The sequence below is a fragment of the Theropithecus gelada genome, chromosome 13 (assembly GCF_003255815.1).
Source record: "Theropithecus gelada isolate Dixy chromosome 13, Tgel_1.0, whole genome shotgun sequence".
In the NCBI taxonomy this organism is placed as follows: domain Eukaryota; kingdom Metazoa; phylum Chordata; class Mammalia; order Primates; family Cercopithecidae; genus Theropithecus; species Theropithecus gelada.
In genome coordinates this window covers 48282345-48305012 of record NC_037681.1, presented here as the reverse complement: position 1 = coordinate 48305012, position 22668 = coordinate 48282345, and the positions used below count along the sequence as shown (strand labels likewise).

General features: G+C 38.3%; 1 protein-coding gene across 10 annotated transcripts in view; it reads right to left on the bottom strand.

The window, feature by feature from the left end:
- The window catches only part of BABAM2 (BRISC and BRCA1 A complex member 2), a 463266-nt gene that overhangs the window by 414790 nt on the left and 25808 nt on the right, over nt 1-22668 (bottom strand). For all 10 annotated transcript variants that reach the window (XR_003122373.1, XR_003122371.1, XR_003122372.1 and 7 more), the window contains one exon: nt 6394-6470. Coding sequence is in view for 7 of the 10 variants with exons in the window: in XM_025405839.1 (XP_025261624.1) it covers nt 6394-6470 (77 nt within the window). In the remaining 3 variants the exon portion in view is untranslated. The remainder of the gene's footprint in view (nt 1-6393; nt 6471-22668) is intronic.

Below are 22668 nucleotides of genomic sequence, written 5' to 3'. Positions count from 1 at the left end.
CAGGAGAATCGCCTGAACCTGGGAGGCAGAGGTTGCAGTGAGCTGAGATCACACCACTGCACTCCAACCTGGGAGACAAAGCGAGACCCTGTCTCAAAACAAAAATACAAAAAAAATAAAAATAAAAATAAGAATAAAATACTGAATTGCTTAAAAATGCTAACAATGATCTCAGCCTTCAGCAAGTCACAGTCTCTTTGCTACTGCAGGGTCCTGCCTCGATGCTGATGGCTCCTGACTGATTAGCATGGTAGTTGCTGAAGGGTGGCATGGCTATGGCAATTTCTTAAAATAAGACAACAATGAAGTCGGCCACGTTAATCGACTTTTCCCTTAGGAAAAATTTCTCTACAGCAGAAGATACTGTCTGATAGAATTGTACTCAGAGTAGAACTTCTTTCAAAATTGGAGTCAATCCTCTCAAACCCTGGCGAAGCTTTATCAACTAAGTTTATGAAATATTCTAAAGCCTTTGTTGTCATTTCAACAATGTTCACAGCATCTTAACCAGAAGTAGATTCCATCTCAAGAAACCACTTTCTTTGCTCATCTGTAAGAAGCAACCCTCTTCATCTGTACAAGTTTTATCATGGTATTGTAGCAGTTCAGTCACATTCTCAGGATCCACTTCTAATTCTAGTTCTATTTCCAACACATCTCAAGTGATGAGGTGCACTGTCAAAGAGCAATAATATTTTCAAAGGAATCATTTTCTCTGAGCAGTAGTTCTCAACAGTGGCTTTCAGTAAACCACGCTGTAAACAGATGATTGTTATTCCACTGTAGAACACAGGCAGAGTTAGATTTAGCAAATTCTTATGGGCCTTAGGATTTTCAAAATGATAAATGATCCTTGGCTTCAAACTAGTCACTAGCTGCCTTTGTCCCTAACCAGAAAGTCAGCCCATCCTTTGACGCCAGGCATTGCCTTCTAACTATGACAGTTCTAGATGGCATCTTCTTCCAACATAAGGCTGTTCCATCTACACTGAAAATCTGTTGCTAGGTGTAGCCCTTCATCAATGATATCTTAGCTACATCTGGATTACTTACTGCATCTTCTACATGAGCACTTGTTGCTTCGCCTTGCACTTCTGTGTGATAGAAATGGCCTCTTTTCTTAAATCTCATGAACCAACCTCCGCTAGCTTCAAATTTTCTTCTGCAGCTTCTTCACTTCTCTCAATCTTCTTAGAATTGATGAGAATTAGGACTTGTTCTTGATTAGGCTTTGGCTTAAGGGAATTCTGTGGCTGGTTTGATCTTTCATTCAAACACGAAAACTTTCTCCATATCAGCAATAATTTTTTCACTTTCTTATAATTCATGTGTTCACTAGAGTAGCACTTCTAATTTCCTTCAAGAAATTTTTCTTTGCATTCACAACATGGTTAACTGTTTGGCCAAGGGGCCTAGTTTTCAGCCTGTCTCAGCTTTCAACATGCCTTCCTCACTAAATTTCGTCATTTCCAGCTTTTGATGTAAAGTGAGAGGTGTGGGACTCTTCACTTGAACACTCAGAGGACATTGCAAGGTTACTAACTGGCCTAATTTCAATACTGCTGTGTCTCAGGGAATAAGAAGGCCCAAGGAGAGGGAGAAAGGAAAAAGGTCAATCACTACAGCAATCAGAACATACACATTTATTGATTAAATTCACTATCTTAAATGGGTATGTATGGTTTATGGCATCTCAACACAAAAATAGTAACATTCAAGATTACTAGTCACAGATCACCAAAACAGAATAATAATGAAAAAGTATGTGGAAATACTTCATGATTTAAAAAGCAAACATTTTTAAGTTTAAAAAAATAATAAAGAAGTTTGAAATGGTACAAAAATCACCAAAACATGACACAAAGGCATGAAATAAGCCTATGCTTTGGGGAAATGGCTCTGATAAACTTGCTCAACACAAGATTGCCACAAACCATCAATCAATTTATAAAAAAAAAAAAAAAAACACATAATATCCTTGTTGAAGCACAATAAAATGAGGTATGCCTGTACACAGAAAGATGGGCATAGGATATATGTGAATACTATGCCCTTTTATATCAGGGACTTGCACAAGAAGTCTTGGAACCAATCCCTCATGGTTACTGAGGGATGATTGTATTATTAAAACGAAAAGATCTGAGCATGGTGATGTGTGCCTATAGTCTCTGCTACTTAGCAGGCTGACGGAGGAAGAACACTTGAGCCCAGGAGTTCAAGTCTAGCCTGGGCAACATAGCAAGACTCTGTCTCAAAAAAAAAAAAAAAAAAAAAAAAACCGGCCAGGTGCAGTGGCTCACGCCTGTAATCCCAGCACTTTGGGAGGCTGAAGCGGGCAGATGACAAGGTCAAGAGATCAAGACCATCCTGGTCAACATGGTAAAACCCTGTCCCTAATAAAAATACAAAAATTATCCAGGCGTAGTGGTGGGCATTTGTAGTCCCAGCTACTCCAGAGGCTGAGGTAGAAGAATTGCTTGAACCCGGGAGGTGGAGATTGCAGTAAGCCGAGATCGCATGTGTGTGTATATATGTGTATGTTATATATATACACATATATGTGTGTGTTTTTTTAAAAAAACTCATCTTTCTAATTCTATGAACTTTTATAAATATAGTTTCCATGGTCAATTACCTTTGCCTTTTATTTGGCTGTGAGCTGCTTAACACTAGAATCTTGACTTGTTTTAGCATAAGAATCGCCATTATACAATGCTCACTTATTATTTATTTATTATAGAACATACTGTGGGCTAAACTAAGTCCCCAATGTATAATGACAATATTCAACAACAGTTTGCTAGAACATAATTATATTATATGATGAGTGACAGACCTAATACACTAATCACAAATGTTATTAAAGGCTTCCCATGAAGAGCTTATAGTAATGAGAGGACATAGGGTATCAGCAAATGCTTCCCAACATAAACCCATACTACTAGAAAGATGCCTGTGGGCCGGGCGCGGTGGCTCAAGCCTGTAATCCCAGCACTTTGGGAGGCCGAGGCGGGCGGATCACAAGGTCAGGAGATCGAGACCATCCTGGCTAACACCGTGAAACCCCGTCTCTACTAAAAAAATACAAAAAACTAGCCGGGCGTGGTGGTGGGCGCCTGTAGTCCCAGCTACTTGGGAGGCTGAGGCAGGAGAATGGCATGAACCCGGGGGGCAGAGCTTGCAGTGAGCCGAGATCGCGCCACTGCACTCCAGCCTGGGACACAGAGCAAGAGTCTGTCTCAAAAAAAAAAAAAAAAAAAAAAACGAAAGATGCCTGTGAAGTCACATTATTTTTGTCTCAAGACCGTGGACTGACCACATAACCTTATTTCTTCTCTAAGACCCACCCTCCAATCCCATTAAATGATAGTTAATACAGAAAGATAAAATCCCAAACAACAGGAAGATGAAGAGGAAGGGAAGAGAGTAATCAGTAAATGAGAAAGTTTAGCAAATTGCTAGAGATAGAATGCAGATGGAAGTGTAGTACTTGACAAGATAGGGCAGAGGAAAGCTTTGGCCTATAATAATGTGAAGAAGACGAGGAAGGAAGTCATTTGTCTTAATTAAACCCATAAAAGTTGGTAGTTATCCCATGTTAAGGGGAGGCAAGAGTGAGACACACGGCTAAGAACAGGGAGAGTAAGCAAAAGCTCCTCACGGAATAGTCTATCTACCCACCCCCTGGAAATGACAGGGTGACCAGGTATGTATCCCCAGGTATTCACTGAAGAAACAGAACAAACTATGTGAGGAGAGCTAGAACAGTTGACTCACATCTGGCCCATCATTCATCCACACATTCCATAAGCCTTGCTCACCTACTCAGAAGTCCCATTCAGTATTTTATTGTCTATCTTAAACATAAATGAATACCTTTTATTTGAAGAAAACCTATAGAATAAAAGAGGGAAAAATATGATAAACAAAAATATAATCCCTAGGAAAAATTAAAATAATTCAGATAACAGAAGAAAACTTTTTTTTAAAAAATCTCCAAATTTTATTTTTTGAAGGATTTTAAAGGACCTATATTCATAAAATAAGAAGATGCTGAGAATGAGAAACAGTGCAAGAAAGAGTTCTTAGAAATTAAGATATCTAATTGTGACTGTAGTAATAAAAAATTATCAGATGGGCTAAAGGAAAGGCAGAAGGGTAGAGAGAGGAACAGAATCTAAGCAAGTTATTTGAGAATGAGTTCCAGCAAGAGAATGATTATCAAGAAAATCATTCTACAAAACATAGAATCTATGATACATAGATTCTACAAAACAAGGTCAAATTCAAAATAATAATAAAGGCAAATCTCACAGTGATAATCATGCAGGAACAGGCCTCCAGAGCAATCATTCAAGCAATTTATAGACAAGGCACAGAAGACAACTACAGATTTAGAACGGACAGTAAGTTATCAACTTGAAAATGCAAAAGGAAAATAACGGAAGACAAAAGCTGGGAGTTGAAGGAAGAGGAATTGAAGGAAGGGCAGGGGCTAATATATTCATCTTATAAAATGCAGAAGCAAAAGACACAGTATCTATGATTAATGTAAAACTAAAGAGTATACTACCCTAAATGTTCACCATTCTTGCACAGAGATTGTCCTTAAGTAATAACAAAGCTAACTGTGTACCACGTACTTACTAAGAATTCTTAGGGGCTATTCATTAACTGTGTAATACAACGTGTAAAGTGATCCATTAAAAAAAGTAAGTAAAAATTTTTAAGCTACAGGGTAACCAACACAGGAACCAATAATGGTGATATAATTACATTAAGAAGGAAAAGAAAAAATAGTTAAGGGGTATAGGAAAAATAGGCTGATGCTTCATGTATCAGCACAGGAAGTCAAAAAATAACAATGTCTAAAACTGATAAGGCAAGAAATAGAGGCAAAAGTATATTGTTTAAAGATATGGAGATCATCCCCGAGAGCTAAACTGAAAATTTTTAGAATCTGCAAGTGATTCTCTCAGGAAACTGGACTGGGAGAGAAGACTACTGGTTTCATGTATCAAAAAATTCCAGTACTTTTACATTTTTAACCACATGAATTATTTACTTTGATCATTTCTTTTAAATTTAGTTAATAATTTTTTCAAAAAAAAAGTAGCAATCAAATCTGTCCTACTACTTCAGACAGGTAAAATTATTTTATATTTTAATGGTTTCCAGAAAATGGTCTAGTAATGCAAGGCTGACAAGTCAGCATGTCCAACATTTCTCATTTAATGTGGCATTTGATAAATTAGTATCAAGTGATCCTACAGAATACAGTACTAAGAATACAAAATACTACACAGAGTTGTGGCCCCTCCTGGCATGTAATGGTAAAACACACTGGTCCACAGGCCAAAAAGCAGTTTATCCATCTATCCCATGTTTAATATCCATGTTCTCTACTTTTCTTTTTAAGAATAGGAGAACTTTAATAGGCTGTTCACCACAAGTGTAAGTTCAAGAGAGAAAATTCCTGGTGAGATTACCAACACTAACCAACCAAAGCCACAAGTATTGTAATAGTGACAGAGAAAAGCTGATACAGCCTAGACGGCTGCTGAAGCTAGTGGGCTAAGTCCAATGACAGATCTTCCATACTATCCATCCAAGATAAAAAAACTTGTGGTCCAGGAACTCAAGCCAGCCCACAGACACGTTAGGTTTAGCCTGCAGAATATTGGCCCACACCATGTTTTTAATTTTGAAAAAGTAGCCACATCTAAAACTGACAGAATTCACATAAAACTTCAGACATCCACCTTCTCGCAATAAATCAGTAGAGGCACTCCCCTTAAGTGACAGGGTGTCCCAATTTGCCACACCTAGCCTGTTTCCCTTACTATGTTACCAATCTAACCCTCGTAGACCATTTGTATCTCTGATCCTTGCTTTAAAGGAGATAACATGTTGATATGCCTAGCCACACCAAGAGTTTTTGAGGCAGGACTCTTACACTTCGGTTAACAACAGGAGATAGATCAGTGACAAGTCGTGGCACAGCAGTTCCAGAGGGGGGTTAGCAGCAGTGATGGACAGCAGCCACTCCTACCTAAAAACTGTTTCTAAATGGCCAGGTATTCTAAAGCAGTGGACTTTTTATTGAGTATTACATAAAAGCCACCTATAAAGAAAAAAAACACATAAAAATTACTGGGCACGCCTAAAAATTAGGAATTTCTGTGCATGCCTATTTAACTACAACTTATTCCCTGCCAACTGCCTTACTTTTAATCAAACTAGAATTGAATGACAGATAAGAAAAGTGGTAAATGCTAGTGATCAATATCTTAGGGGATAACAACTAACAGCCGGAAATGAAAACTAAAGCACAAAGTCCAATAGCTGACACTGTAACCTACATTTTGAGTAAAATAGTCATCGTTTACTTACATTTTAATGTCTCTCCAGCATATGGTATGTGCAGTTTAAATCGGTCACAGTTGGGCCCAGGAGTCAATGATGTGCAGCTTTAAAAAATGCAGAAACAAAAGAAAGAAAAGATTTTTTAAAAACAAACTTTAAAAACCCACATATTTATGATACTAAACAAAAAGGGATCCTTATACAGAACAGATTAAAACACTGTCTTACAGAACAAAATAAAAGCCTTTAATAGTCACGGAAGCCAAGACACGAAGACTCATCCTAAAACAAATAATTCATTTATTTCACAATAAAACTTACATGTGTTCTAACGACAAACATCAACAGTGTGCTTCAACTACTTCTCTCAAAGAGGCATATCTCGACTTTTAAAATTAGGTATATTATCCAAAACACATGTCTATTCTTATGCCAAGAACTGTAAAATAAGATTAGTTTTATGATCATCTTTTAAATATGGACTCTTAGCTTTCATTCTGTTACTACAAAAAAGAGCCCACTTTTGGCCTTTTTCTGGTACCAGATGGTTTTCTTTCCTTCCACAAAGGTACAGTGCTTCCTTTAGATTTGGCACACCATAACTTTCATCTGCAGGAAAGCACAATGCGCACTCAATTTCAAGTAAAATGCAAATTTTAAAGGTGGGGGGTAGTCACCCAGGTCTCAACAGTTTGGTATTTTCTTTTTGTTTTGTTTTTCAAGACAAGGTCTCGCTCTGTAGCCCAGGCTGGAGTGCAGTGATGCAATCTCTGCTCACTGCAGCCTCAATCTCCCAGGCTCAAGCAATCCTCCCACTTCAACTTCCCAAGCAGCTGAGACCACAGGTGCACAACACCACACCTGGCTTTTTTTTTTTTTAAAGAGAGGCAGTCTCACTATGTTACCCAGGGTGGTCTCAAACTCCTGGGCTCAAGTGGTCCTCCTCCCATCTAGCCTTCCAAAGTGTCAGGATCGTAGGTGTGAGCCACTGAACCTGGCCTAGTTTTTTTTAATCTATTATTTCACAAAGTTATACAATGTTTCTTGCTCTTCACAGATTTGTTGTACAAAATAATTTATTATCTTAGAAGTCGTAAGTTCAACTGCATAACAGCTGCATAAGCTTCATAAGTTTATAAAATATTAATATGAAGTCAATTGAGAAAGTAATATGTCTTCATTTTGTTTTAAAAAGATGAGATTTTTAATGTATAAATGAAAGCAAGGAGGCTAATTTTCTTTCGTAATTCCAAAACTGGCTGTGAAGCAATTCTAAAAAAGAACCTATAGAAGTAATTTAACGGATGGATGCATAGTTAAAATAAATGTACAACTTCCCTACATGGCAACTTAGGCAAGAGTCATTTAAAAATAAATCCAAAAAATTTTGACTTTAAGTAATTCAGACCCCACATTAGAGATTTACTATTACTTTTTCCCAAAACGATTTGAGTGTGAAAGGGAAAAGAACTAGACAGTGACTAGGCACGGTGGCTCACACCTGCAATCCCAGCACTTTGGGAGGCCAAGGCAGGCAAATCACTTGAGGTCAGGAGTTCAAGACCAGCCTGGCCAACATGGTGAAACCCCATCTTTACTAAAAATTCAAAAATTAGGCCAGGGGCGGTGGCTCACACCTGTAATCCCAGCCCTTTGGGAGGCTGAGGCGGATGGATCACAAGGTCAAGAGACACGTATAAAGACCATCCTGACCAACATGGTGAAACCCTGTCTCTACTAAAAATACAAAAATTAGCTGGGCATGGTGGCAAGCGCCTGTAGTCCCAGCTACTCACTTGGGAGGCTAAGGCAGGCGAATCGCTTGAACCCAGGAGGCGGAGGTTGCAATGAGCCAAGATCCCGCCACTGCACTTTAGCCTGGGCACAGAGCAAAACTCCATCTCAAAAAAAAATTAGCCAGGCATGGTGGCATACACCTGTAATCCCAGCTACTCGGAAGGCTGAGGCAGGAGAATCGCTTGAACCTGGAAGGTGGAGGCTGCAGGGAGCCAAGATTGCACCACTGTGCTCCAGCCTGGATGACAGAGTAAGACACTGTCTCAAAAAAGAAAAAAAAAACCCAGAAACATAACAAGAATATGTTTAACATAAATCACTAAGTTGATTATTCCTCAGTATCTTCAGGGGTCAATAAAAATACCAGTTTACAAACTAAACAACAAAGCTATACCAGCAACTGAATGGTAACCTATTTTTATATTTCACAGGTTTTTTGTTTTTTTTTTTTTTTTTTGAGATGGAGTCTCGCTCTGTCGCCCAGGCTGGAGTGCAATGGCCGGATCTCAGCTCACTGCAAGCTCCGCCTCCCAGGTTTACGCCATTCTCCTGCCTCAGCCTCCCAAGTAGCTGGGACTACAGGCGCCCACCACCTCGCCCGGCTAGTTTTTTTTTTTCTTTTGTATTTTTTAGTAGAGACGGGGTTTCACCATGTTAGCCAGGATGGTCTCAATCTCCTGACCTCATGATCCGCCCGTCTCAGCCTCCCAAAGTGCTGGGATTACAGGCTTGAGCCACCGCGCCCAGCCTGTATTTCACAGGTTTTAAGAATACTTTCTCATTTTCCTTTCAATATAAAAAAATTCCTCAGAGTACATTTTAGGGGCATCATATTTCCCTTTTAGTATAATCTTTTCTACCCCACAACACAGTAGTTATTTTAAAAGACTATAGAAAACACATAAATTCTAACATTATAAAATGTAATCTAATGATGGTAATGAGCCTCATGTCATTCTGAGCACGCTGCTATGAACCCTATAAGCAACACTAAGATTTTTCCTTTTCTATTGCATTCAACTGCAATGCTTTAAATTTATGAAAAACACCATTCACAATCAAGGATCTTTTTGGGGCTTGGGGATCAAATTATCTAACTACATAGCTTAAAGACTGAAGTTATTAGTAGTACAGGAAATCCTCAGGATTAATCTGATTCCAGTTTGTTTGAATAACTCACTCCTTCTTCAATGAGAAATTGTTTTTTTCCCGAATGGTTACACTCATTGTTGGGCCACACTTTTTATTATATACTTTAACCAGGACTGGTTAAGTGATTTTGTGCCCTGTCATGTCACCTTCCTCCCTTACTACATCAACAGCTGGTTCCAGCAACCTCAGTGTATTAAAAGGTACGTTTCTAAGGGGGATAGGAAAAGATTTGCTAAAGGATACAAAATTACAGCAAGATAAGAGGAATACGTTCTAGTGTACTACACCACTGTAGATGACTAGAGTTAACAATAATAAACAGTTTCAAATAGCTAGAAGGAGGATACTGACTGTTTATATCACAAATAAATGATAAATGTTTGAGATGAGGATATGCTAATTACCCTGATCTTATTACTATACACTATATGTATCAAAACATCATTATGTACCCCATAAATATGTATAATTCCTATGTGTCAACTAAAAAATTAAAATTTTATGAAGAAAAAAGTGTATTTCTCTATCTCTGTTTTTCATTCACTGATTTGTTTCATTTAGATAAGATTTATCAAGCATTGCTCTACGTGTTAGGATTATAGCATGGACGAGACAGAGAAGATCTACGGTCTCATGGGACTTAAATTCTAGCAAGGGAAAAAGAAAATGATAAACAAGAGACAAACATATAAAGATGGTTTAGGATTGCTAAATACTATGAGGAAAATAAAACAGGGTGCTGCACTGAAGCAGGAGCTACTTTACACTGGAAGATCAAAGAGGACCTCTGGAGGAGGTGAAATCCGAAAACTGAATCACACAAAGTGGCCCACCATGCCAAGTTCTGGGATAGAGCATTCCAGGCAGAGGAAACAGCTGGTGCAAAGGTGTGAAGACAGGAACAAGCTTGGTACATCTGGGGAAGAAATCTTGATATATCTGGGCAATGCGGCTGGAGCACAGCAAATGAGGGAGAGAAAAGCAAAAGATTAGGACACAGTAAATGAGGGAGAGAGGGGCAAAATCAAGGGACAGATCACACGGGGCCTCCAAGTGGTTACAATTCATTCAGCTTTTATGCCAAGCACAAAGGAGGGTTTTGAGCAGAAGGGCAAAAACATCTATGTTTTTAAAAGATCACTTTGTCTACTGTATAGAAAAAAAAAAAAAAAAGACCATGAGAGATAAAATGAACACAGCCAGACCAGATAGGAGACCATTTTAGTCAAGAAAGATGATGGAGCAAAACCAACATGCATTTGTAGATGGTATTACCTACTTCTCTGCTATCTACAGAGAGCCTTGCCTGTCCATTTTCTAGCTCTGGTGCAGTGATAATGCTGCCACTTTAGTATAAACATTCACTTCACAGTCTTCAGTGAGGAGACAGTCTTCTGTGATGTGCGGGCTGAGCAGAGTGTAGCCCACTTGGCAGAAAAGGCCCACACTCAGGCACATGAGAGCAAGAATGGTGCTGGAAAGGCACAGGGTCACAGGGGGCAGAAAGCATTCCCTTCAGCCTCTCACCTTCAGTCATGGAAAGGAGTGTTTCAGGGTGTGGTTATCCACCTGGAATGGGATGAGGAGCTCTGCTGCCTAAAGTCTCTATTTCAGGAAAGACATCGCTACGTAGCTGGCTATAAGGGACCAGGACTGCAAACCTCTAAGAGTTGTAGGAAGGCCAGGGCAGCTGGGAGCAATGTGGATGAGTCTTGTGTTTACCCCCCACCCCAGGGATGCTACTGGTCTCACTAGGTTTCTCAATCTCCATTGGGACTGAAAACCCAATGCAGGTAGGATAATAATAATAATAACCACTTTAGAGCTGAAAAAAAGAAAGAAAGACGATGGATCCTTGGACCAGAGTAACAGCAGTGGAGACGAGACAAAATGGATTTTCTGAACAAGGCTGACTAGGAAAGGAGCATGTTTAAGGAAAAGAAAATGAAGAGTTTAAAGTGTGAGATGATAGCCAAATCTTCTATGGAAACAGTCAGGTTAATGGGTAGGCTAGCCAATCTATAAGGGCCACTAAAATGTCACAGAAAAGACAGAAGAAAAATTTACAAAACCTCACCTTAGTGTTTTATGATATTGGAAAGATCACTTACTTGAAGTGGGAATGGGGGAGAGGGGTGTGAAGAGTAATACTTGCCAAAAGCACACTCAAGTCAAAATTATCATCTCCAGTTAGCCGCAGGGACTCTGCTTTGCTGAGAGGAATATACAAATGTGGCGCCAAGAGCCAAAGTGCTCAAGGCAACAGAGGAAAGCTGCCATTAGTAGGTCTCTTTCTCCTAAGTGGCATTCAGCTTGTCTTCCAATGAAATGTTGGGCAAATTATTTAAGATACGTTACATTCTATCTTCCTTATATTACCTAGGATAAATAGGTTTACAGGAAACAACCCAATGCCATGTACACAAAGTTTCTTCTAAGATTAAACTAAAATGTTTCCTCTTCTTAAGTTACCTCTGTCTAAAATTGGTTTCGTCATGTTCTTTAATTTACTGTGAAAATTCAAGGTGCACAAGAGGAGGGTACTCGTTTTTCCATTAATCAAAAAAGAACATGGGGGCAGGGTGTGGTGGTTCACACCTGTAATCCCAACACTTTGGGAGGCTGAGGCAGGCAGATCACCTGAGGTCAGGAGTTCAAGACCAGCCTAGCCAACATGGTGAAACCTCATCTTTACTAAAAATACAAAAATTAGCCGGGTGTGGTGGTGCATGCCTGTAGTCCCAGCTGCTAGGGAGGCTGAAGAAGGAGAATCGCTTGAACCCAGGATACGGAGGTTGCAGTGAGCTGAGATCATGCCGCTGCATTCCCGCCTAGGCAACAATGCAAGACTCCGTCTCAAAAACAAAAAACAAACAAAAAAAAAGAGCATGGGTTTAAAAGAGCTTTCCTCTGTTGCCTTGAACAGTTTGACTTGGCCCCAAATCTGCATATTCCTCTCAGTAAAACAGAAGGCCTGCTGCTAACTGGAGATTACCATTTTGACTTGATTGTGCTTTTGGAGAGTATTACCCACTCCTGTCCCCACTTCAAGGAAGTGATCTTTCCAACGTCATACAGCACTAAGGGGAGTTTGGGTGAATTTTAAACCCATAGTAATGTTTAAAAAGCTTTAAAAATACATGGAAATAGTATGATTCCACTTATGGAAAAAGGACACTTGTAAGTATGTATATCTACACACATAAACAGATTTCAGAAGGAGAATAACCAAAATGTGGCCAGATTTGAAATGATTTTTACAACAACATTCTTCTAATTACCTTTCTGCATTTTTTTTTTTTTTTTTTTTTGAAACAAGGTCTTGCTGTCACCCAAGCTGGAGTACAGTAGTGCGATCACAGCTCATTGAAGCTTCAAAGAGCTTCCCAAGCTCAGGCGATCCTCCCACCTCAGCCTCCCAGGTAGCTGGGACCACAGGCACACGCCACCACACTTGGCTAATTTTTTGTATTTTTAGTAGAGGCAAGGTTTCACCATGTTGCCCAGGCTGGTCTCAAACTCCTGGAATTAAGTAATCCTCCTGCCTCAGCCTCCCAAAGAGCTGGGATTATAGGCATGAGCCACTGCACCCAGTTGCTTTCTGCATTGTTTTGATTTTTATAATGAACACGAACTATGAACTATTTTACTATTATAATTTTTTAGGAGACAGTGTCTTGCTCTAGAGCCCAGGCTGGAGTGCAGTGGTACAATTATAACTCACTGCAGCCTTGAACATCTGGGCTCAAAGAATCCTCCCACCTCAGTTTCCCAAGTAGCTGGGACTACAGAAGCACCACCACACTCGGCTACATTTTTTTTCTTTTTGAGACAGTATTTCAGGGCTTTGCCCAGGCTGCTCTCGAATTCCTGACCTCAAGCAATCTTCCCGCCTCAACCTCCGAAAGTCTGGGATTATAGGCATGAGCCATGGTTCTTGGACACAATTATAAAGTATTTTAAGGCTAAATACAACCCTTTCCTATTTGACTAAGAAAACTTGGCTATGATGGCCTGATTTTATCTTTTCCTTTTAAAGTATTTCACCACTTTTCAGAAGTAAAGAATTCAGAGTGATACACTGATGAACAGTCTTCAAGTAAAGCATATGAAAGTCTTTATATTGTGATATCACAAAACTTCACATTTCTAACATTTATTATCTTTCACAGTTTCTTTGGGTCGGAATTTGGGAATGGCTTGGCTGGGCAGTTCTAGCTTAAGGTCTCCCATGAAACTGCTGTCATAAATCGGTAACAGATAACTAATACAGCAGGGAAATTCACTCATCTAGAAAGCCATTTCCTTATACAAGTATGAAAAAACTAGTAAAGAAAAAGCTACTGGCTACATTAAAATCATATTTATAGAATGGCAACTTGTCCTCACACATAGTTAGAGCCAAGGTTGAAAAAGCCAATATTCCAAATTGAATCACTTTTAATTCAAAAATTATTTTTAAATGATTTTAAAATTGCTGACAGTTAAGTATAATTTCAAATTTGTGTCTCAACTATATTTCATCAGTGTTCACTGTGTGTCTGGCACTAAGTGATAGGAATATAGCAGTAACAAGAACAAAAAACATATCTTGGTGTTAGAGTGTAGAAAGGATTTTGGATAAAAACTATACTGTAAAAATGTATCTTTTACCAATTTCAAAGTACCTAAATATACCGGGAATGCACTGTTTTAAAGTTTAACATGTGGGTGAACAAAGGGAGTTAAACTCACATTATACAGATTATGAAAGTGGGAATTATCAAGCGGGAATTCTTGATAGCAAAGGAGGTAGTTTACTCTAGTACTTTATTACAGAAATGGCAGTTAATCATTGACGCAATAAAATGCTGAGCGTAAGAACCTTCGCACATTCTCATCTGTTCAGTCTCTTGTTTTATATTTAATCACATGACTCCAAGTATTATTTGTCTGTTTTTCTCATTGTGGCTTGTTTTCTCAACCAGATCATAAGATTCTCATGTAAAGAGCTATGTTATACTCTTTTTTAAGTAAGTCCTAGTATAGCACCTAGCACAATGCTATGTATGCAGCACTGATGAAATTTTAGCATATTACTAACACTCATAAACTAAACTCAAGAACTGTCATTTCACAGATGATGACATTAAAGAGCAAAGGGTCTCACTGGCACTCTGGGATTGGAAACCACTTCCAGGACACTCTAACCATATCTTAGTCTGCATGGCCTAGGCAACTTTAAATCTCCAGTGTCTAGCACTGATATCCAGGAGGTGAACACTCCAACAACTGTGTATGAGGATAAAGGTTTGCTGAATGAATGCATACATCTTGACTCCTAGTGTTGTACTCTTTTCACGATTAAAAAAAAAAAAAAGACTGTTGATTTAACTGGAATTGGGATGAGGTGCTTATCCTCACCTCCAAGAAGGGCAAAAGTGTGATTATTTGTGGAAGGTCTGCCCTTTGAAGAGCTGTACACACAACTCAGAACTTAAACTTTAAACTATTACCTTAAATTATCATATTTCCACAATAAACAAATAACAGCAGCTAATATTTGTCAGGCATTTACTACGCAGCAGGCACTATTCTAAGTATAGTATTCTAAATATATTAAACTATTTAAACTTACAGCAACCTTGTCCAAGGTAGGTGCTGTTATTACCTACAATTTACAGACGAGGGCACTGAGGCACGTAGATGCTATGTAACTTGCTAGTGAGTGACAGAGCTGGAATCCAAACCCAGTATGTCTGCCTCCATGGCCTACTTTCTTAATTACTATATTAAACCATCTCGCAATAATTTAAGAGAAAACCATCAGATTAATGAGATATCTTATGATTGGCAAATTATAAATCATAATTAGTGACTTATAAAGATTTATAACTATAAACCTTATAATTGATGAACTATGTTTTCAACAAATGATATTTTATTAAGTACCTAGAAAAATGAGAAGTAAAAGATGACAAAATATTGCCAAAAAGAAGTTCTATTACATGTGTTCTAATGAAAAGAAAATTATTTATCAGTAATAAGTATAAACACTGTAAACGCCACTCAAGGCTACAAGAGAGGGAACAAGGCCCCTGTAACTTGATGACATAGACTCTACAATGATGACACTGTTCATTGATTTAGCACACTCTTTATATAAATAAACTGTAAGTAAATAATGAAAGGTAAATTTGGATTTGACTCCTCTTTAAATTATCACTTGCTCCTAGTTACTGAGATCCAACTCAAATTTTTTTTTTTTTTTTTTTTTTTTGTGAGGGAGTCTCGCTCTGTCGCCTAGGCTGGAGTGCAGTGGCCGGATCTCAGCTCACTACAAGCTCCGCCTCCCGGGTTCACGCCATTCTCCTGCCTCAGCCTCCCGAGTAGCTGGGACTACAGGCGCCTGCCACCTCGCCCGGCTAGTTTTTTGTATTTCTTAATAGAGACGGGGTTTCACCGTGTTAGCCAGGATGGTCTCGATCTCCTGACCTCCGGCCTCAGCCTCCCGAGTAGCTGGGACTACAGGCGCCTGCCACCTCGCCCGGCTAGTTTTTTGTATTTCTTAATAGAGACGGGGTTTCACCGTGTTAGCCAGGATGGTCTCGATCTCCTGACCTCGTGATCCGCCCGTCTCGGCCTCCCAAAGTGCTGGGATTACAGGCTTGAGCCACCGCACCCGGCCCCAACTCAAATTTTAAGGTTTCACTATAAAAAATAAAAGTAGGCAAATTTTACTATACTTTATAGGCTTTTTAGAGACAGCCAAGAACTAATTTTAGATTAACAAAGCTATATGAAGATATTCTACAACCTTTAAAACATTAGCAGTTTTAAAATAATGCAAAATATAAGAAAATATATTCTTTCTGGATTAATAGGGCTAACCCTGTTTTTTGATACACTGTCTGGAAAAAATAATGACTTAGACCATTTCTACTCTTCAAGTCACCTAAAAAGAACAAAGTAGATGAGTCCAGGGTTCCTTCCCTGAGTCTACGTCAGTTTCCTTTACCCTGACTATTAATTTAACATTTGGCATGTGTCCTACATAGCTTCCTGTTTTCTTGATAGTGACGTTTGTGCTAAACCAACAATATTTAACATCAGCTGAGAAGGAAGTCTTCAACTTTGGCAACCTAAAATAACAAGTGACTCTCAAATAAAATATGCTCAAAGATCAATAACTGCCTTTTTAAAAAGGTCACATATTACAGTAAATTACTGTTAACTAATATTAACTACATTTTCATCTTTTAGAATTTATTTTCTCTGAATTAAATCTAACATCAATTACTCAGTTTCAAAAATTATCATGGTTTCTAGACTGGATGCAGAAGTAAAGAAGCTGGAAGACTGACAAAGGGTATCTTAACATTTATCTAAATAATCTAAAACATGGGCATTTTATCTGCAAAGGCATCTGAACTGGTTCACGGAATCTTACATATTCAGCCTTGAAAGGGCTATAATTATACCCCATCTAGCTGGCCAGATCAAAATGCACAAGGTCAAGTCTTAGACCCTTTTACAAGCAAAAAACAAATTAAAATTGGTCAAAGAACACAAAATTGCATTCAGATAGATTTTCTACATTGATTTTCAGGGGAATGGAGCTATGCATTTGATGACATATGATATTCTTGATACATCAAGTATATTCTATCACTAAAGCCTAAAAACTATGGCTAGACCCTACTAGAAAAATGATACATTTAATTCTTAGCATAGGATTCCAAAATGCCATCACCAAAATAAGTGACTCAGCCCAGAATGTTTTAAAAATTACAAAATTAAAATATTCAAGAAAATGTGTTTGCCAGTTCATGTGGCGTCAACTGTTATTCTCAGCTTCCATGCCATATCTCCATTTATAAATGATAAACTTCAACTCTACTTTAGAGTAGGAAGTATTTTTAAATGTTGGTAGGTGTCCCTATAACAAAAATGTAGTTTAAATTACAATATGGTTTCAGTAGGAATGATGGGCTCACATACTGTTTTTAACAGCTAACTAGAAGGGGGAAAAAAATCCTTTAACTTTTTCAGACAGATGCTTAGCTTATTAATTTTCAACCTCTCTTCTTTTCTAATATGTGCATTTAATTAACTCTGCTAAGAGAATAAGAGGAAATTAACGGGATTATCTCAACAAGTGTTTGATAAAATTAAACATCCATTCATAATTTTAAAAGCTCTCTATAAACTGGGATAAAAGGGAACGTCCTTAATCTGATAAAGGCTATCTATAAAAAACTTAAAGCAACATCATACTTAAAAATAAAACATTAAAATTTTTTTCTTTGAGATAGAGGATGAGACAAGAATACCAGCTCTTATCACTTTTATTCAACATTGTACTGGAGGTCCTAGCCAGGATGGAGGAAATAAGGGGTATAGAAATTGGAAAAGAAGAAACAGAACTTACGTTTTTGCAGAAAATGTGACTGTGCACATAGAAAATTTTGTAAATGTTTAGCAAATTTTGTGCACTATTGGAATGAGTATGTGGGTTTAGCAAAGTTTTTAGAGCATACATAGAAGTCAACTGTATTTCCATATGCCATCAACAGTCAGAAAACAAAACTTTCAGAAAGATGCCATCTAAAATAATATCAAATGATCAAATATATAGAAATAAATGTTACAATAGATGTGTAAGATCTCTATGCAGAAAGCTATTATTAAGAAGAAAATAAGTAAATAAATAAACAGAGATATCATGTTCATGGATTAAAAGACTCATAATGAGGCTGGGCACAGCGGCTCATGCCTATAATCTTAGCAAGTTAGGAGGCCGAGTCAGGCGGATCACTTGAGCTCAAAAGTTTGAGACCAGCCTGGGCAACATGGATAAACCCTGTCTCTACAAAAAAAATACCAAAAAATTAGTGGGCATGGTGGCATGTGCCTGTAGTACCAGCTACTTGGGAGTCTGCGGTGGGAGGATCACCTGAGCCAGCGAGGTCGAGGCTGCAGTGAGCAATGATCGCATCACTGCACTCCAGCCTGAGACACGGAGTGAGACTCTGCCTCAAAATAAAAAAAAAGACTCATAATGAAGAGTTGTCAGTTCTGCCTAAATTGATCTGGAATCTGAAAGGCAGATTCTAAAATACAAATGGAATGCCAAGAACCTAGAATAGATCCGATTATCTTGAAGAAGAAAAACTCAATAGGATTATTCACAATAAACAAAAGGTAGAAGCAATCCAAGTGTCCATCTATGGATGAATGGATAAACAAAATGGATAAACAAAATTATATATACATCATACTATACATCTATATCCACACACAATGGAATGGAATATTATCCCGCCTTAAAAAGGAAGGAAATGTTGACACATGCTACAACATGGATACATCTTGAGGACCTTATGCTAAGTGAAATAAGCTAGTCAAAAAAGGACAAAGACTATACGATTCCACTTACATGAGGTATCTAAAGTAGTCAAACTCATAGTCAGAGAAAGTAGAACGGTAGTTGTAACGGGTTAAGGAGAGAGGGAAATAGGAAGCCATAGTTTAATGGGTACAGAGTTTCAGATGGATAGTAGTAATGATTGTACTACAATGTGAATAAACTTAATGCCACAGAACTGTAGGCTTAAAAATGATTAAAATAGTAAATTTATGTTATATGTATTTTACCACAATAAGAAAAACCTTGGTAGGAAATTTGCTCTACTGGATTTCAAAATTTACCATAAATGTTAGTAATTAAAATACTGACGTTGGTACAAAAATAGACAAACCAGTAAAACAGAATAAAGAGTCCAGAGACAGACCCTCACATTTCCAGACACTTAATTTATGGCAAAAGCATTTCTTCCATTAGTATCTACATATTTTTTCAGATTTCTTTTTCAGGTATGGCAGGTGAAAATACCACATTATAAGTAATACAAATTATTTTTACAGTGTTGCTTATTTTATCTTTACATCATTTTTAGCTTATATTTTATGTATGTTTTATAATCTACAAATATATTTTTACAAGTAAAAATGCACGTGGCAGAGGTACACAATAAAATGATTTGGGGTGTGCTATAATCTGAATGTTTGTGGCCCCTCAAAATTCCTATTGGAATCTAATCCCCAACGTGTTGGTATTAAGAGGGAGGGCCTTTGGGAGCTGACTAGGTCATAAAACGGAGGCCTCATAAATAGGATTATTTATGAGGTCTTATAAAAGAGGCCTGAGGGAGCTTGTCTGCCCCTTTGCCCTTCTGCCATAGAAGGACACACAGAAGGCACCATCTATGAGGAACAGGCCCTCACCAGACGCAATCTACCAGAGCCATGATCCTGGACTTTATAGCCTCCAGAACTGTGACCAAGAAACTTCTGTTGTTTATAAATTACCCAGTCTAAGGTATTTTGTTATGGCAACCCAAACTGACTAAGACAGGGTACATAATAAAAAAAAAAGTTTGGGCCGGACGTGGTGGCTTACGCCTGTAATCCCAGCACTTTGGGAGGCTGAGGCGGGCAGATCATGAGGTCAAGAGATCGAGACCACCCTGGTCAACATGGTGAAACCCCGTCTCTACTAAGAATATAAAAATTAGCTGGGCGTGGTGGCACGTGCCTGTAGTCCCAACTACTTGGGACACTGAGGCAGGAGAATCACTTGAACCCGGGAGGCGGAAGTTGCAGTGAGCCCAGATCACGCCATTGCACTCCAGCCTGGCAACAGAGCAAGACTCTCTCTCAAAAAAAAAAAAAAGTTTGGAGTAATCATTGCTATAAGAGTTATACAAAGGAGTCTCTATTCTCAAAAACTTGTAATCAGAAGACAAAAATCAAACTATGAAAGTCACACAACACAATTTAAATAACAAGTCAAGACAACAATAGATACAAGTCACAAAGCAATTAACATGATTAATTGCCAAATTAGTGGTTAAAGAAAATAAACACAATAGGAGCGAAGAGAGCAGAAAAACCACTTTTAGCGTGGGTAACCAAGGAAGGTTCACTGGAATACAACTGGCCTCTAAGAATGCATAGGATCTGGCCAAGTGAGGGGAAGGAGAAATAGTTATGGGCAATTGTCTTTAAGGGCAAAACCTAAGAGACATGCACTGCTAGACTGAAAACTCTAAGAAGAAAGAGAACGCATTAAACCCTGGATCCCTCAGCGTCCAGCAGCATACCTGCTGGCACATAGGAAGTACCTGAAAGCTATTTCATAAATACTGCAAGTGAGCAAGGTGGAGCTGGAGTGGACAAGGTCAAACAAGTTACAGAAATGTCCTGGACTGTTTGCTATTCCAACTGTGGGAAAGGTGGTAATTATTACTCATATTAGTAAATGTTATATAAGAGATCCCCAGGGACAAGGCCAACTTAAATACCATTTTCATACATTCAATGTACAGTGTTATTTTATAAGAAGTAATTTTTACACTAAACACTACTAATTTTCCACTGAAAATATTCCTGTAAACTTTTTAGGCCACTGTTTTTATGCCTTGATCCAAAACATGTCCTAAATAGATGTGCTGCCTATTCCCTGAACTCTGGGGCTCATATTTTATATGATTTGCATACTATTTTTCTAAATCCCATAGAAATTCCTGATCCATATAGGGAAGGCCTAAGGAGTATTTACCGTGGCATGCCCCAGTAGCTCAGATTCTCAAGGGAATGAACTAGCAGAGCTTTGATCTCACCCTGATTAGCTCTCCTGCTACATGCTTTATTTACGTTTGCATCTCAATAATGCCTCACACTTACTTGGTGCGCCGTATATGCTTAGCTTATATAAAAAAATAAATTTGAATGGAAAGCACAAAAGCAGAGTAAAGGAAAGAATAGATGGAAAACCAGCGGGGATGGGGAGATAGGGAGATGGGGAGAAGAAAAGAAAACGAAAAAACAGAGAGAATTGTAGTAGGAAACTGATGACAGGGTAGAGCCAAAAACAGAGAATGAGATAAAGAAGAGTGGGGAAGAAAGGAAAAGGAAGAATTAATAGATTCTGAAGTGTCATTAAAGGATTCCCTTTCCTGTTACTGAAAAGTGCTTTCTAAAGATAGAAAAAAAAAAGTTTTTTATATCTTCAAATTCTTATATTGAAATGATTATGAAAAGACTTAGCATCTGCTCTATGAGCATATCTGGAACTACAGGGTAATGGGATAAGTGTGCCATCCACGTATTTTTGGTTGTTAGGTAGTTTGAAAGAATTTCGTTCTTAGATTGCTGCTTGAGATGCTACTGCTATACACTATAAATTCTAAAGCCTCGTGCAAGTTAAATAATCTCTCTCTTCCTCCGGGTTCTCATCTGTAAAATAAGGATAACAGTCATGCTCCAGAGAGTTGTTATGAGGATCCACTGATTTGGTGCACATAAATAAAGTCTTTAGAACAGTTCCTGGCACACAGAGAGCACTCGCTGTCACGAGTATTCAAAAGTACAAATTGCAAAACCAAAAAATAAGGAGGAGGAGAGTCTATCTCAAACACTATTTTCCTTAAACCCTTTACTCTGCTGGGGCAATAATTTTCAGGGTCAAAAATCTCAATTGACCTCCTCACCTCTTCACGGGGCTACTTCATTTCTTCATTCCACAGACAAAAATTCTGACAGGGGTCCAACTGTGAAAAGACTTAATCAGAGCAGTAAAATAATTTTCCGGTGTCCTAAAGCAAATCTAATGAAGTCCATCATGCCTCTCATGTTACACAGCAGGAAATTTACTGGGAAACAAAGAGAAGAATATCAAGATGGGACACGTAAATTGGCTGCAGAGCAAGCAGAGACTAGAAGGAGCCATCAGAGAAACAAGGACGGGAAGCATCTAGTCTAGGTCAGAGGCTTTCAAACTTTTTTGACACATAATAAGAAACTTTTATATCACCATTTTATGTCACCATCAGTAGAGATATCTGTACTGAGTTATATATATGTGTGTGTGTGTGTGTGTGTGTATATATACGTGTGTATGTGTTCATATATAAATTGAAAACAAAATTGTTAAGCAATGATACTTAGCTTTATTACATGAGGTGTACTTTTGTTCCATTCTCTTCTGTTTTTTATGTAAATCAAGACCCTCTAAAATGATTTCATAACACACCTAAGGGTCACAGCTATCAATGGTTTGTAACCCACAGCTCTGTCCAATACAATCTCACAGAATGCAGCTTCCTGGAAAATGAAGATAACAATACTCAACTCCACACTTGGTCAAAACTATTCCTTGAACACTTCATTCAGTTCTAGGCATTACACTTTAAGAAGTATAGAGACTAACTGGATCACATTCAGAAGAAGCCAAAAAAGACGAGGAAGGACACAAATCACATGACAGAAGCAAAGGCTACATGTTAGCCTACAGAAGAGAGAAATATCAAA